The sequence below is a fragment of the Simochromis diagramma genome, unplaced genomic scaffold (assembly GCF_900408965.1).
Source record: "Simochromis diagramma unplaced genomic scaffold, fSimDia1.1 OVJJ01000603.1, whole genome shotgun sequence".
In the NCBI taxonomy this organism is placed as follows: domain Eukaryota; kingdom Metazoa; phylum Chordata; class Actinopteri; order Cichliformes; family Cichlidae; genus Simochromis; species Simochromis diagramma.
In genome coordinates this window covers 26294500-26310802 of record NW_024387414.1, presented here as the reverse complement: position 1 = coordinate 26310802, position 16303 = coordinate 26294500, and the positions used below count along the sequence as shown (strand labels likewise).

At 41.5% G+C, this 16303-nt stretch overlaps 2 protein-coding genes across 5 annotated transcripts in view; one reads left to right on the top strand and one right to left on the bottom strand.

The window, feature by feature from the left end:
* The window catches only part of dmxl2 (Dmx-like 2), a 40885-nt gene extending 30895 nt beyond the window's left edge, over positions 1-9990 (top strand). For 3 of the 4 annotated variants that reach the window (XM_040010998.1, XM_040011000.1, XM_040010997.1), the window contains 16 exons: positions 14-204; positions 323-456; positions 546-631; positions 820-1021; positions 1518-1635; positions 2644-2709; positions 3400-3486; positions 3724-3845; positions 3970-4108; positions 5532-5592; positions 5752-5879; positions 5955-6032; positions 6142-6233; positions 6324-6376; positions 6476-6693; positions 8147-9990. In XM_040010998.1, coding sequence (XP_039866932.1) covers positions 14-204; positions 323-456; positions 546-631; positions 820-1021; positions 1518-1635; positions 2644-2709; positions 3400-3486; positions 3724-3845; positions 3970-4108; positions 5532-5592; positions 5752-5879; positions 5955-6032; positions 6142-6233; positions 6324-6376; positions 6476-6693; positions 8147-8356 — 1985 coding nt within the window. In that variant the 3' untranslated portion in view covers positions 8357-9990. The remainder of the gene's footprint in view (positions 1-13; positions 205-322; positions 457-545; positions 632-819; positions 1022-1517; positions 1636-2643; positions 2710-3399; positions 3487-3723; positions 3846-3969; positions 4109-5531; positions 5593-5751; positions 5880-5954; positions 6033-6141; positions 6234-6323; positions 6377-6475; positions 6694-8146) is intronic. The other variant, XM_040010999.1, reaches the window with a different exon arrangement.
* Positions 9991-10127: 137 nt separating this feature from the next.
* Positions 10128-15877, bottom strand: gldn (gliomedin). Its single transcript, XM_040011002.1, has 10 exons — positions 15066-15877; positions 13430-13481; positions 13325-13342; positions 13073-13171; positions 12465-12566; positions 12250-12366; positions 11946-12026; positions 11735-11860; positions 11488-11638; positions 10128-11396 (listed from the first exon to the last, which is right to left on the bottom strand). The coding sequence occupies exons 1-10, from the start codon at positions 15606-15608 to the stop codon at positions 10931-10933; spliced, it is 1755 nt and encodes a 584-aa protein (XP_039866936.1). The 5' UTR covers positions 15609-15877; the 3' UTR covers positions 10128-10930.
* Between the last annotated feature and the right edge of the window lie 426 nt (positions 15878-16303).

The window sequence follows — 16303 nt, the reverse complement described above, 5'->3', positions numbered from 1 at the left end:
TCTTCTGCTACAGTGGCTCCCCCTCAGCCCCCAGCAGAGGATGTGGACCGATACAGACGCAGATTCAACATGAGGATGCTGGTTCCTGGACGCCCTGTAAAGGAGACACCTGCCACGCCACCTCCTGTTCCCGTTGAAAGACCCACCTACAGGGAGAAGTTCATTCCCCCAGAGCTGAGCATGTGGGACTATTTTGTGGCCAAAGTAAGAGAGTAAAACTGTCAAACTGAATCTTTGCTTCAGATTTAAGGTTTAAAAAAAAAAAACCAATATACATATTTAAACCTTTCATTTACTCTTTGCTGATCATTTCCCCTCTCAGCCTTTCCTGCCGCTGTCAGACAGCAACGCTCTGTATGACTCAGACGAAAGCGGTGCCGAGGATGACGAAGATGATGATGACGCCTTCCTATCTGACACACAGATGACTGAGCACTCTGACCCCAACTCTTACAGGTACAACCAGCATGCCTCTTTCTCTTTATTTCCTCTGAGACTCATTGAGGTTCATATTTTAATTATTTGTGTGTTTGTGGGTTATGTAGCTGGTTTCTGATCCGCCTGGTCATGGTGAAACTGGCTTATCACAATGTCAAGAACTTCATTCCTCTCACTGGCCTGGACTTCACAGGTACGTGCTCGCCAAAAGACCGATCCTAAACGCCTCTCTAAACGTAAGCGATGCATTCTTTATGAAGGTGCATGGAAATATTTTAGGACATTTCAACAATAATTTGTTAATCATATGGAATCCACAGATAAACGCTTCATAGCTTTTTGCTTCTGAATATCAAATTTGTATATGTGTTTGTGTCACAGAGCTGCCAGTCACGTCCCCTCTGAGCAATGCTGTCTTGAAGACTTTGGAGACCTGGGAGCAGCTTCTGTTGGAGCGAATGAATACGTTTGATGGCCCACCTCCCAACTACATCAACACTTACCCTACTGACCTCAGCACAGGAGGTGGCCCTGCAATACTGCGACATAAGGCCATGCTGGAGCCTGACAACACACCCTTCAAGTGAGTATTACATCATCTATATGTAATTTTTGTCTTTGTACTTACAGCAGATAAATAGATAAGGCCTCAGTAGCACAGATGTAGACACCAGTTAGTGACCAAAGGTTGCTGGGGGAAAAAAACAGTATTCTCTCCGAACAGCTCGCTAACTGCTCACAAGTGGTAGTGAAATAAGTGTAAATCGACTGGAAATGGAAAACAAGTTCCACCCTTAGAAACATGTTGGTTTCAGCCAGAAGGCATAACTTGAATTTTGAAAATGGCTGTTCTTTCTTTCCAGGTTCACATCACATTTCTTCAAGCTTTCGTGTTTTTTCAGGCTTTACTTGCTAAAGATTGCTGGCAAGTGTTTGCAGACAAGACAGTTTTCTTCCATGCAGACTACAGGAATTTGTGTTACTCTGTTAGTTTCTTTGCTTCTGATTTTACAAAGTGACAGTCACAAACAGCCTGTTTGTGATCACCTTGTTTTCATCCACTTTTTTTTTTTCTTTAGGACAAGAAACCACCAGTCCTTTCCAGCCCGACGTCTGTGGCATTTCCTGGTCAAACAGGAAGTTCTTCAGGAGACATTAATCCGATATATCTTCACAAAGAAAAGGAAGCAGAGCGAGGTCGGCACATGGCATTTAATTTTTGTTTTTTCCTTAGATGAAGTTTATAATTTCTTTTATGAATTTTAAGTACTTGAACATCACGTTAGTCAGCAACTATATTATGTTGGTTTTTTCTTTTATTCCTTTTTTTTCCTCCTCATCTTAGTGTAACACATGATTGTCATAGAAAACAAATTTCTGAAGTGGATTTGCTGACATTAGCCCAGGTTAACCACACGTAAAGACACAACACCTATAAACAGAGATTTATGATCCTTGTAGGCATCAAACAACTAGCCCTACCAAAGTGAAGTATCCGAACAGTTTTTACAAAAATAACATATTTTATATGCCTTTTAATTTAACTTTAGTTCTTAGTGTGCCGCATGTCTACAGTAGGTTTTCCCTTAAAAATGGAAAACGGTATCCAGATGCTCGGTTGTCCAGATTTTTTTTTTTTTTTTTTTTTCAGATATTTTTTGGAATATTTTTGCAGTCTATTAGTTGGAAATGGCAATTTGGTCATTTTTTTTTTTAGTCATGTATCTAAATTCATCCCTTGATTATTATTTTTTTTTTAAAAGCACTGAGTGAGCATTTTTATCACTATTGATATTTTTCTTATCTTTGCTTTGACTCCTTTAACATATAATCAAGTATAAGATAGTTCACTGCCTTCTGTGATGTCTGAATCAGTCACTTTTATGACAGACTGCCAATGCAGCTCGAACTTAAAAAAAAAACTCCTATAGATTCTTGTCCTCATGCCTAGTTAATAATTCAAACCTTTGTCGCTAACTGGAATAACATCATGTCAAATTCAGCTGTAATAGTAAGATGTCTCCATACCTGCTGCAACATGTCTGACTTACTCCCATTTTATCACCAAGTATACAATATCCTGTCAGCTTTGTTAATTTTTTTTTTTCATTTTCATTTCATGATTTATTTTTCTGTTTGTGCATGTGTGTTGTGTCGTGCTGTGTTGGTGTGTCCTGTGTCTATATTGCCTCTGTGTGTGTGTAGTCTGTAGAGAACCATACGGACCGTATAAGCCCACACTGCAAAGCAGGAGCTAGCAGTTCCTATAAGGTAGTATCATTTACTGTACCAGCCCAGGCCCTGGCTCTGTCTGAGCATCTGTCTATCTTTTCTGTCTGGGAGAGTCATTGCGAAGCCAAGCTTGAAGGAGCAAGTGCATTAAACACTAAAAGAAATCTTGCACCAGTTGCACAGGGTTTGGTTTGCAGTTTGTTTTGAGATCCCACCACGCTGGGGTAAAGCACTGCATGTCTCCTCTCTAGCTTGGCCTGATAGTGACTGCTCTGGTAATTTTTTGGCATAAAATCTACTCGAAGCTCTATGGCTTAGATCTAATGTCTAATCTCTTCCTCTCACTGGGACACTTATCCACTCACATAACCTCATATCCAAACCTATCAATAACTCATCTCCCTGTGTAGCTCACATCCTTTCTAGCTGGACTGATTCTGCAGGACTCAAAATCACATAAATGAGATGGCACACACTTTAAACCTACTAACTTGCATGCTCACTGTCAGGGTGTGGTGGCGAGGCTTTCTAACTGGAGGGTGTCAGCCCAGAAGCTCAGTAGTCATACTTGTCAATATTTTCTGTTTTCTATCCTACTAGAGGGAAATTAAAGTCTATTTATTTTTAAAAAAAATCTCCTTCATACCATTAATCTGACCCAGGAGAACCTTATTTTAGTGTTTCTCTCTTCAGCTTTGATGTTTTCCTTTTCCTTTTTGCCTTTTCCAGGTGGAGGCTGATTTGGGCTACCCTGGAGGAAAAGCTAAAATCATCCACAAGGAGTCTGATATAATCATGGCATTTGCCATAAATAAGGTCAGTTGTGGGTGTTAACTTGTGTAAAATACTGGGGAAAACTTGTGGTTCATAATTTCCTTTGATTCTGAAGACACTGTGCATGGAGACAGGATTATTAGATAGATTTATATTGAATGAAGGTTTCTAGAAATCCTTTTTAAGTAGCAAATACATGGCAGTTACTTTCTGGGAATTCAGAGAAGCTAGTGATATGTGTTGTCTCGCCTCATCCACCGTGCTTCCTTACTTTCCTAGGCTAACTCTAATGAAATAGTGTTGGCTTCCACCCATGATGTCCAAGAGGTTGATGTGTCCAGTCTAGTGGCTGTCCAGCCCTACACGTGGATTGGGGAGGACTTTGATAAGGAGTCTCGCAGGTCAGACTAGCAGCAGATCATATGATTTCCTTCAAATCTCACAGAGCCTGGACTGCACACTCCCTGTCTCCTCTCCGATTAAATGATAGCTTGTGTTTTGTTTTTTTGTTTGTTTGTTTTACAGCTCTGATGATGTAGATCATCGTTCTTCGCACACCAATATTGCCCAGGCTAGCTCCGTCCCCTTTGCACCACCACAGATGCCAGTCTCTGCATCCATGCCGTGGCTCGGTAGTGGTCAGACCAGTATGGGAGCCAGTGTGGTACGTGATTCTTCACTGCAAATCTACACAGCTGTGCCACCTGAATCCTGCAAAACCAGGCAGCAGTACATATGCAGTATTTAGCGATAACCAGTAGGGGGTGATTAAGTTCTGTTTCAGGGCTCATAGAAAGGGTGGCATGACTCTGCAGTCGTTTCATTTCATAATATTCATTAGTAAAGATTTAGATGTATTTTTACAAAATGAAAACGCTTCATTTAAAACATCTGCTTCTGGAAAAAAAATCAATTTAATTTGGGGATTTTATTCAGCAGTCTGCCGGGCTTACACGTTTTCAGGCAAAGTTTGTTTTTTATTGTTATCGCTGCTGAACCACGCCGACTAAACAGCTGGGCTGCTGAGTCTGTAGATGCAGATACAGACTGGGGGGGTGTCTGCATGGCAGTGATGGCCAAATATAAACACAGATATCAGAAGCCCTTTCAGACGGCTAGCCAAGGTACAGATTTGCGTCAGACTAACACGCAGATGGGTTCTCAGTGTCCCAGCCACGGTGATAAATGTTTAGTGTGATACACAAAGGAGGACAAGACCGAGGGTGTCATAGAGGTTCAAACGACTGTGGAAGGGGTTTTGTTAAATGTGAAGGTTGAGGAGGGCTCTCTTAACAAATTCAATTATCATATTCTGATGTGCAGCAAAATTAGTTGCACTTGTATTTCATGTAAATTAGTTTGCCGTTTCATCTGTCTAAAAGCTACTGTGTGTCCAGTTTTAGAATTAGTCTTTACAGCAGTGGTCAGAAAAAAAGTTTTTTCATGACCAAAATGTGAAATTACATGCACGTAAAATACTTTAAAGATATTGTTGATGCTGAAGAAGTCATGAAAGTGCAGGAATGAGTTTTAACGAAAAGAGCTGGAAGCTCTGAATATTGAGGCAATCTGCAGAAATTTGCTTGATGTTTGAAGTGATGTGTTGGTGTGTAATTTACCATAGTCACGTATAAGTCTGAACGAGTGCACACCTGAACGAGTGTCATGTGTGTCTGAGAAGAAGATTAGATAAAAGTGATTTAAACTCTTGCGCACATAGACGGTGCCTCAGTCAGCCCATCATCCAATCACGGTACTGCTTAGGTTAGCCCAAGGCTCCACTTAAAAATGCCTAAAGACTGCTTGATGACCACTGATGATCGGCGCTGCACTGAATAGCTGTTTGCGATTGCTTTGGCTGGTAGCAGATTGATATGGTCGCCTTTGATTAATGTGTAAACCAATTTATCTGCAAAAACTTGCTAAGAGTGGAACCCAAACGGGCAACAGTTTTTGCTCAGGGGGTCGTCAACCACTCACTAGGCTGATCTTCAGGCCTGACGTTTTCAGATAGTTAACTTAATTGTTTGTCCAATTAATCTAAGCTAATTACAAGATAAATGTATGTTTATATTGATGTCTTTCAGATTATGAAGAGGAATCTAAACAATGTGAAGAGAATGACATCCCATCCTATATATCAGTACTGTGAGTGCTACTTTGAGAGGATTCACCAGTATACATGTTTAACATGTATAAGTAAATTATATAGCTTCTCCTGCTTTGTATTCCTGTTCTTTTCCCACCATCTCTCTCCCTTTCTTTTCCTGGTTTGTGTGTGTGTGTGTGTGTGGGGCTGTGTATCAGACATGACTGGGGCTCAGGATGGTAGCGTGAGGATGTTTGAATGGAACAGACCTCAGCAACTCATTTGCTTCAGACAAGCAGGCAACGCTCGAGTCACCCGTCTCTATTTCAACTCCCAGGGCAATAAGGTACACACACAAAGTAGCAACTGTGTTTTGTGTGTACGGTGCCATTGTTCTGATTCCTCTGAAACATTCTTGTAGTGTGGAGTCGCTGATGGAGAGGGCTTCCTCAGTCTCTGGCAGGTTAACCAGACATCGTCCAACCCTAAACCGTACCTGGTAAGGTTCCCTCCCACCTCCTTATTCACAGTCGCAGCACACACACAATATGAGTGGTCTGTATAATTCAAATGAAAATGTGCTTTTATTTTCCTGTTCTTGCTCTCAGAGTTGGCAATGCCACACTAAGACCTGCGGGGATTTTGCTTTCATCACATCCTCCAGTCTCATCGCCACGGCCGGACAGTCCAATGATAACAGGTCAGATTTGGACTACTAATCAAACACTGCTCTCTTTCTTTTTGTTTATTTTTTTCAGCTGCATAATATTTTGCTTTATGTTATTTATAGAAATGTTTGCCTGTGGGACACTCTGATTTCACCTAACAATACTATGGTGCATGGTGAGAAATCCATATTTATTCTAATAAGTGAGTTTCAGTGATTTTCTTTTTCCCTATATTTCAAGTTTATCCACTTTTACTTCCTACCTCCCCCTTCAGCTTTTCCCTGCCATGAGAACGGGGCCACTGTGCTTCAGTATGCTCCTAAACAGCAGCTGCTGATTACTGGAGGCAGAAAAGGCTTTGTGTGCGTGTTTGACATCCGACAGCGGCAGCTGCTCCACACTTTCCAGGCCCATGATTCAGCCATCAAGGCCCTCGCATTGGATGCTTTTGAGGACTTCTTCGTCACTGGCTCTGCAGAGGGCAACATGAAGGTGACGCATGCTCTTTCTCTCACTCACTTCCTTGCTGATACACGCTCACATTGTGTGCTGAGGAATAATATCCTTTTGTGTCAGTGAATGTTATTAAACATAAGCACTGTGTAACGCATTCAGCATCAAAACTACTGAGAATTCTTTTATATTCATTCCAACAGTTTTTCTTTTTTTTTTCTTTTTTTTTTTTTTTTTTTAATCCATAAACTGGAGGAGTATTTGGTGCAGCCCTCTAGCCTTCAAACAACACTTTTGTCCCTGGATTTAAGATTCCAGGTCTAGTTTTTCAGGCTTTGCTGTTGTGGTTTGTTTATTAAGTATTCCAGTATAAGGTGATGAGATCAAAGACTTAAAACACAGAGGTGATATGGTCTAAAGGTCAACACTGCACTGCCGGGATGACTGCGTTCTTGTTTTAGATGTTATAAGCAGGAACAAGAAAATGTTAAAGGCAAAAGATTTAGAGAAGTGAGCCTTTCATGCTGCTTTTAATCAACTCAGATTCTTTTATCTTTTAATGTAAACTCAGACTGATTTGATGATAAAGCCTCTGTGGGTGCCATACTGTCTGCTGCAGGAAGCCTTGTTCTTCTTGTCACTAAAAATAGTTTGTTATGACTTTGGCTGAACTAACTAAAACACAGACTACTGTATGTTATATATTCAAATCTGACTTCGGATTTATCAGTGACAGTCAAAGCAGCAGTGTGTTAATGTTTGGCACAATCACATGGAGTACTGGTTGAAATTACTGTCCTGAAATATTTGATAATTATTTTTATTACTGATAAATGTGTTCTCTGTATTCTGACTTAGTTGATTGGCTAATAAAAATTGCTGTGATCATCTGTAGTTTTCATGGAAGACACCAACTTGTCTGGAAATACTCGCCATTTACTCTACATGTTGTGAAATGTAAAAACATTTGAGGAAACCAGAAATTAAGGCTGTTCACCTTCAAAGTAAAATTTGTGCCTGATCGCTGTAACTGACACATTTGAAAGGGTGCAGACGGTGTCTGTTTTCTGTTTTTGTTTGCATCAGACTTTCAATCATTTCACTTCTGCTTGGCGAGTGTTTACAGACAAGTCAAGGTATGCAAACTACCGGCAACTGCGTCAACCTGCTAGAAACAAAAGCAAACACAGATTAGCACTCTATACCCATGTCCAACCTCTTTCTCTTCTCCTCCAGCAACCACCTTTTTGGGGGGGTTGTCTGGATCCTTAAAGCACATTTGTCTCTTTGTAGAAACAACATGGAAAAATGCTAATTGATCACAAATGCCAAACAAGTGGTGTCCCCAGCCAAATAGTTTTTAATTTCTCCAGTTTCATTATTTAAAAAAATGCTCTGTTTGGGGTTTGTTTTTTTTCCATCCAGAAAACCCTGGGAAGAGAAACTAATTATATACTCTGTTCTCGCTCTCTCTCTCTTCCTTTGTACCCAGGTGTGGAAGCTAGCCGGCCACGGGCTCATGCACTCTTTTAGCATAGAGCACGCCAAGCAGTCCATCTTCCGGAACATCGGCGCAGGTGTCATGCAGGTGGAGACGCGACCCGGAAACCGAATCTTCACCTGCGGAGCAGACGGCACCCTAAAGATGAGGGTCCTCCCAGACCGCTACAATATCCCCAGCAGCTTGGTTGACGCCCTGTAATGCTTTTTGTAATTCTGAGGGTCCTAAGAGGAAAGGGTCAGAAAGTGGAGGAAAAAACCGAAATGCTTCTGTAACACTCTGTAGGCATTAATAGAAACGCTGCTGGGGGAAGAGTTAGTCAAAAGATTACCACGCTGTTGGCAACTTTCAGCATGAACGGTGTTCATGAGTTTACTGTTGGCCGTATCCAGAACGATTAAAAACGGAGCTGCAAACATTTTATTTTCCCGAAGGCTGAAAACAAAGTTACAAGCAAATGGTATCATACTTGATTTTAAAGCTAGTTTTATTGTAATTTTATCGAAGAATCTCTACTCTTAGAGTGTGTCCATAGGGAAGCTATGCATGTCCTGTTCTCGTTATGCGGTGCAATCACAGGTCTATTGATAGTGCTCTGTAAAAGTGCTCAAGCAAAAATTTTAAAAGTGTGTAACTGTCGTCATTTTGTGCCCACAGCTGAAATCTCTTAGCATCTACTGTAACCAGCACCGTGGTTTGTTATTAAGTCAGTGGTTTCCAGTGTGAATCGAGTTGTTGGAATCTGCATTTTGTTTCGATGGTTTTTTGCCCCCCACCCTCCTGCCGTTTATTTGCCCAGCTTTCTCAGCTCCGTGGAAGAGTTGATGGTGCATTTGCTCCTGATAGTGACACCTGTCTGTATCCCCCCCCCTTCTCTTTTTTCACTGGCTGCCCATCACTCACTTGGCCTATAATGGTTTGGGTTCAGCCCGCTCCAGTTTGGCCCTCTGCGTGCGTGTTCACTCTGCTGTGTCTGCCATCTGTACGTCTGCGCGCCCACCTGCCCTCAAATGCCTGTTTGTGCGGCAGACTCACTGCTAGAACATTCCTGTTTGGAAGACGGTGTGTTTTACTCCTGTGACTGTGATTTCAGTGTTTCCATCTGTCTGGTACAACGCTAAAGATCCACCCACCCACTCACCCCAGAGCAGAAACACAAAGGTTCACTTCTGGTTTTATCACAAAGATTTTATTTTATTTGTTTGTTTTTTTTAATTGAGTTGATTTTCTTATTTAAGTTATTTATGTTTGTGTTCATTTGGTTGACCATTCCTTTCTAAAACTATTTATCTTATTGCCTTTTATTTTAGGAATGTAAGGGGTTTTACTGTAATCTGACTGGGAGATGTGCAACAGTCTACTGTATGTAAATGTGTGTTTACCTCACTAGTTGTTTTTACTGTTTCATCCATAAGGAATAGATATTTGCACTCAAATTCTGGAGACACTAAAAGTTTATTTCAAATAAATAGGTTATTAAAGAGGAAACAATTATATACAAATGAATGTCTGGCTTTATTTGGCCTACTAGTACAACATTTGAAATAGTTTTATTATATAAATTATATAAATATATATATATATATGAACTATCACAACAACCTTGTACAAACATGAAGGCATTTCTTTATTTTTGGTTTGTATCATACCAGTTGGATTAGTTGTAACTTTTGTTAAGTGTATGTATGGTATTTATTAAAGAGATTTGTGTTTCTCTCCCTCTCTTTCTGCCCTCTGTGTGTACTGTATGCATCTTAAGTGTTTCCCCAATGGTCCCACTGGTGTCGCGTGTGCGTGTGTGCGCATTCATGTGCGTACGTGCACATCAAACAGTCGAAAAGAAGCCATTATTATGAGTAGAGGCCTATTAGGGTACTTGAGCCTGAAGGTGTGTAAGAGAACAGGTCATGGTCAGTTTTACCTTTTGTAAAGTGAATAAATTCTTTTTATTTCATCAGGATGATTTGGCGCCTTTTTTTTTTCTTTTTTTTTAAATTTATTTTTATTATCTTGTGCAGCCAGACAGCTGTGCTGCTTCCTTACAAAGGCAGGGTTGTCTATATGTACAAAAAGAGGGGGAAGGGACATCACGAGTTACATCTGTATAAAAATCAAGCAGTGGTGACCCACCATGCAAAAACGCAAATGGCAACAAAAGTTGAGTTATAGGTTTGATTGGCATAAACTGCCAGCTTATACAAAATGATAAGTTTTCACACTATTAGTAAATCTTGTGTCCTTTGAAAACTCCATGTACAGTAAATACAGCACTTCCTTCATCCATCCATTCATACATTTTCTTCCACGAAAGGATGGATACACCCTGGACAGGTCAGCAGTCGCTGCAGGGCTAACAGATAGTCAGACAAACATTCACACCTATGGGCAATTTATAATTGCCAGTTGAGCTCACCCCACTAACTGGATGTCTTTGGACTGTGGGAGGAAGCTGGACTACACGGGGGAAACATGCAAATTCCATACAGAAAGGCCCTGGCCAGGTGGCGGATTCAAACCCAGGACCTTCTAGCTGTGAGGCAACAGCGCAAACGTCTTGTTAACCAAAACCATATTTACTTTAATGAAATAGTTTGACGGTCAATTACAATTTCACTTAACACAAAAGTAACACGGGACAATATATTTAAAACAGCGACACACACACTGTATGTCACTCTTGTGTTATCAGTTTTCAGATGCAGTGAATAGATGAAAGTCTGCAGGCGTTTTGCTCTCAGTATTTACTGTAACAGTCGTGTTCGGACATCATGTTTCTCACTCATCAGAGATGAAGTGGACCACATACAGCCTGACGTAGCTGTGGTCCCAAACATACAGGTGTCTGTCCTTTGGGCTGTAGGAGAGCATTGCCAGCACTTCACCAGCAGACCTCAGGTCAAAGGTCACATTGACCGGCTTTCCCTTCAGCAGGTCAAACGCAAAGGTGACTCTGGTGTCCTTGGTGTCGGTGACATACAGGACGCCACAGGCGATGAAGGCGTTGCCGGCTTTGATGCGAGGATAGGTGGTGTTCACGTAGGCTGTGACGGAGAAGGTCTTCTGGTCCAGCTGGGCCACCATGATGCTCTCGTCAACATTGGATGCAAAGATCAGCCACAGGCCGTTCTCATCTGCTGCCAGCTTGAAGTAGGTCTTAGAGTTGGGGAGCAAGTAGGCGAGGTTGTTATACAAAGAGTTTTCAATAGTGAGAGTCTGAAGTCTTTTGGTGCTGAAGTCAAATCTGTGAACACACAAGCAGGAAGCTGCTAAATGAAGGATGTGGAAGTCATAAAAAATCACCTTGATGTGCATCGAGTGGCTTTAAGGCTTACTTGGCAATGCTGGGAGTGCCAGCAGCATGATAATAAAAGAAACCATTGTGAACGATGTGGCCGCAGCCTTGATAGTACTTTATAACGTCTATGGTGTCGCTGCTGTTCTTCTGGAAGAAGGAAATGCTTTTGTACTCCTTCAGCATGCGACCTGGGGAAGAACAAGCAAAATCTTTACTGCTAAAAGACGTGGAGATTATAAAAGTGGGGACAGGAGCACCTGCAAGACACTCTGTAACCAGCCTACCAGAAAAGTGATCCGCCACCCATATTCGCTCATCGTTCAGCTGAGCGGTGTCCTTCATCCATGTGCCAAATGTGGTTTTCATCTTTGTCACATTTCTGGGGTTGATCAGAGACTTAATCAGGCAGTCTGTGGGGAAAAAACAAAAAATCTCAGGGGATTTACTCGCAGGTCACATGACTGCACATGAACACAACCTCCTCTGGAAACGTACCGTTCCTTTTGGCAGTCTTCTCGTGTAGTTTTTCTGTCTCCTTTAAATGTGAGGTTTCATCATTTGGAATTGCATGTAGCCCTGTTAGAAGCAGTTTCATCCTGTTTTAGTCATGTCATTGATGGACTAGTTTGTCAGAAGGTTTCAATTAGACACTTTATGGGGGGGGGGGGTCTTTGAATTTAAAAAAAGAGAGAGAATTTGAACCTTCTTCCCGAGAGCTTTGATTGCATTGAAAATTATTTTGTCAACAACTGTTTTTAGGATCACAAATGTCACCTGCAAAGTATGACTGATCTCTCACCCTGATTATGAGAAGCTTGGAGGTGAGCTCTGCGGTGCCCTATTCTGGGAGGCCCCTGAGGCCCAGGCGGGCCAGAAGGACCCATAGGCCCAGGTGGTCCTGGAGGCCCAGGTGGACCTGCTCAAATGGAGAGAATGTCTAAATGTTATCCATTTAAATTTATTTTTATTTCAGGTCATCTGCAAAATGGTTCAAGTCAATAAAGTTCTACTCACCCTCAATAATGGCATCATTGGATGGTTGGATCTTCTCTCCTGGTGGGCCCGGCTCTCCTCGCTCCCCTCTTTCTCCTGGTTCTCCTTTCTCACCTGGTGGCCCTGCGGAGAACACCGTGCAAAATAGCTAGAACATTGTATTCGTAACCTCAATACACTTTGCCCCATTGTTGAAATGAATTGTCCCATTGAATTGCTGGCATGAATCATGCCATCCACTGTGGAGGAGAGCAGAGTGAAGTGGGAGAATACTGGAAGACAGTTTTCCAGTTCATTCAGCTGAAGCCCAAAACCACAGAGATGAATAATATCGGCAAGGGAAGAAAGCTGTTTCAAACTCTTCACTCATTCATGAAGCAAAAGTGTGAATAAATTCTGCTTGCATTGTGATACATGGACAGAAAGAAGTCTGTGCGTGTGTGTGTGTGTGTGCATGCCAAGGATTTTAAGTGGCTTTTTCTTCTTTTTTGCTATTTTAATACTTTTCTCTGCAGGTTATACTCAACCTTTTGACTTTTACATTGTGCCAGTACTTCTATGCTTAAATGGCCAAGATTGCCTGAGGACAAAATAAAGATGGATGCCGAGTGAAAGCACTAATTCCTTACCTTTTCTTCCTCTTTTCCCATCAGCCCCAGGAAGTCCATTCAGTCCTGGGATGCCATCAGTCCCATTGTGTCCAGGCAGGCCATCTGCACCAGGCAAACCTAGAGCAACACAAAAAAAATCTTTACTGTGGACTCAACAAAAGAATAAACATTAAAAAAAAGACTTATCAAGAATATGGGTCACTAAACCACAAAGGAGACATACCCTACAGCAGGTTTTAAATTTGGATTAGGAATTGTGGGTTGACTTACCCGGCGGACCTGGAGGGCCTGTAAACGAAAGTTTAGAAATGTTAGAGAATTTTTTAAAAGTAATATTCTGAACATGATCACATGGTTCATATGAGTAAAACATACCAGCTATGCAGACTCCCCTGGTGCTGTTGCAAATATCAATCAGCACTTTGATCTGAAGTAAAAGAGGAAATAGAAAAAATATTAATGCAGTAAATTTAGCAGCATACTTTACCTAAAATTACTCTATTAAAAATAAAAACCCTGCACCTTTTAACGTGCCAGTTAAAGATTATCTGTGTAGACTTCAGAAACCCCTTCATGTTAAAAGACACCAGCGGCCATTAAGGAAACTGCAGTTAGCATCATGTTAATTGTGTGGTGTTCACACTCAGTAGGTATGAGTCAGCATTCTGTGCACAGGCCAGAACATGAGCCTGACATACACATTAAACTGACTGATCATTTTGGTAGATGAGAAATGTAAACTAACGCTGTTACTACAGTCTGAGTATTAATTGTTTTACATTTGACTCTGAGCTTGGTTATTATAGAGAAAAGAGCAAGAGGAGCTAAAATATTGCATGGAGATTAAGAGCTTGTTGATGCTGACCCTAGTTCATGCAAGGCGGGCGTCACCTTTTTAAAGTGCAGGTAGAATAACTCTGACTGCTGCACACTTTTGCTCTGTAGGGAAGTGGAGAAAAAGAAGCACTGAGGCAAGGTGCTCTAAAGGAAGATTAAATGTCGCTTTCTTTGGATGTATGTGGTAAATCTAACTCCAGTCTTTTTATATGATAGTCTCTAGAATAGAACATCCAGTTTCTGTTTTGTAGTTCAAAAACTACTGACTAGTTTTACTCGTCTAGGCTTTGATTGCAGAAGGGTAAAGGGTTCATGTTCAGAGCAAAAGGGGACTGCACTGACTGAAGTGCTAGCTTGAAATCTGATTTGCTGTTGTCTCACAGTTGAATTTGTGGCTCTACTTTCATCCATTATGCATCTTGAAATCTGCCAGCTACACATAACGCCCCCAAACCCTTACCGTTACCCTCTGAGTCATCAGAAGCTAGTTAATGAGTTTCACAGAGTGTTTCCAAAGAAATCAGACTGTTCAATGTTACTGAGAATGCCAGGAATGTTTCCTTTTTCTTTTCTTTTTCCTTTTTTAAGTTACATTAACATTCATTGGCTCAAATTCAGTCATTCACATTGGTTGAAATTCTTTTGTATAGTGCTTTTAAGTCAGTATCTATAGAATAATATTTAAGATATATAAATAATTATATGCGAGGAATATTATTATTATTATTATTATTTGATATGTAATAATATTTACTTTGTGGCAGTGACTAGAGTAAGTCATATTCAATAAGACGAGCATGATTTGAATGCAGAGTCTCAGTATGTTAAATAACTACAGTTTTTCTGTGAAATGTAGCTGAGTAGAAGCTTAAAATGGTACAAAATTAAAATTCAAGTGTGTTTACAAAAAAGTAGTTTGATAAATGGAAATATTCTGTTGGAGTTTTATTAGGACATCTAAACTAAAATTCCTGTAATCATATTACCACAAACAGGATCTGGAGCCTTCAGATCGTCAGGCTCCATGAGCGTTACGACTTTCAGCCATTAGTCCAGTGAACCATTAGCGACAGCATTATTAAGCAATCACAAAACAAGGAAGCAGGCTGAGCTGCTCTAAATGTCCTGGCTTGCCTTCTCTCTCTCTCTCTCTCATTCAAGGATCCAGACTCACCGGGACCATGGAGTATGTCATCATCATCATCATGTCGTCCTGCACGTGCGCCTTGTGGTAGTGCTGGCTGTGCCGCTGCTTGTGCTTCTCGTGCTTCGTCCTCTTCTCGGTTTCCTCTCCGACCTCCTGGCTGGCCTCCTGCTCACTGATCTCCTTTCCCTCCTCCTGGCGAATCTCCTGCAGCTCCTGCTGTAGCTCCTTTTCCTCTTCTTTGCTCCTCTTGTTCCTGGAGTATTGGTACTGATATTGTGGCTGTTCCCCCACGCTCGCCCGCAGCCCTGCTGCTCCTCTGGGCACCTCTTGAAGAAACTCCACCACAGAGCTCTGCTCCACCTCCATCAGCCGTGCCTCTGTCTGCTCCAGCCTGGCACACTGCTGATTCTGCTGGACCAAGAGCACCAGAAGGCCTATAGAGTTCATCAGTGCCACGACACACGTCCCATACAGCACCATCCGCTGAGGGAGAGTCATACTGGGTGTGGGAATCCACATTGTCACCACTTCACCTCCTCTCTTCTGGGGGTCAACCACTGACCTCAGCATTCAAAGAGAATGAAAGAACAGTGAAACAGCACAGAGGATGTGTTAGCTCTATGACCTTATGGAACAAGGTGCTCCCAACAAAAATCAAAACATCTAAAATTCAAACTAATCCAAGAGACAGGAAGACTTTAGCGGAAATTTAAGCTCCCGTTCAGCTTGTTTGAAATCTCTAAATAAAATCTAGTCAGCTTCAGTATCTGAGCTCAACACTGGTGGTCTGTCTGAAGGCAGACTGGTAAATACAGTGGCTGTTCACCAAGTGGAGATGGGGTTATGTATGTGTATGAGTGTGTGTGTGTGTGTGTGTGTGTGTGTGTGTGTGTGTGTGTGTGTGTGTGTGTGTGTGTGTACATGCAAACCAGTGATGTAGGAGTGGGCATTACACAATCTTCTGAGCTTGTCTGGGGAGAAACCCCCGCCTGTTCAGTCACCTGATTTATATTCATCTGAACCCATTCTACTGCACCGCCGTGGGCAGGCTGACATCTCTCTCTCTCACACACACATGCACGCGCACATATATGATGAACACACAAGAGGACTCAAACACATTACAAGAAAGCACGAATACACCAGAAAAAAAAACAACTGTTCACTGGTACATTTACATTATTACATTATTATTATTATTGTTGTTGTTGTTGTTGTTAAGCCTATATGGCATTAAAAGAAAATACATTACATCATTACACATT

Bases quoted from the DNA above. Each gene is read 5' to 3' on its own strand.
- gldn (XM_040011002.1), bottom strand. From the start codon at position 15,608: ATGCTGAGGTCAGTGGTTGACCCCCAGAAGAGAGGAGGTGAAGTGGTG. The intron at 13,482-15,065 runs GTGAGTCTGGAT...CTTTTACTTCAG, and splicing joins TGACATACTCCATGGTCCCG to ATCAAAGTGCTGATTGATAT. The intron at 12,367-12,464 runs GTGAGTAGAACT...CCATTTGAGCAG, and splicing joins CAATGATGCCATTATTGAGG to GTCCACCTGGGCCTCCAGGA.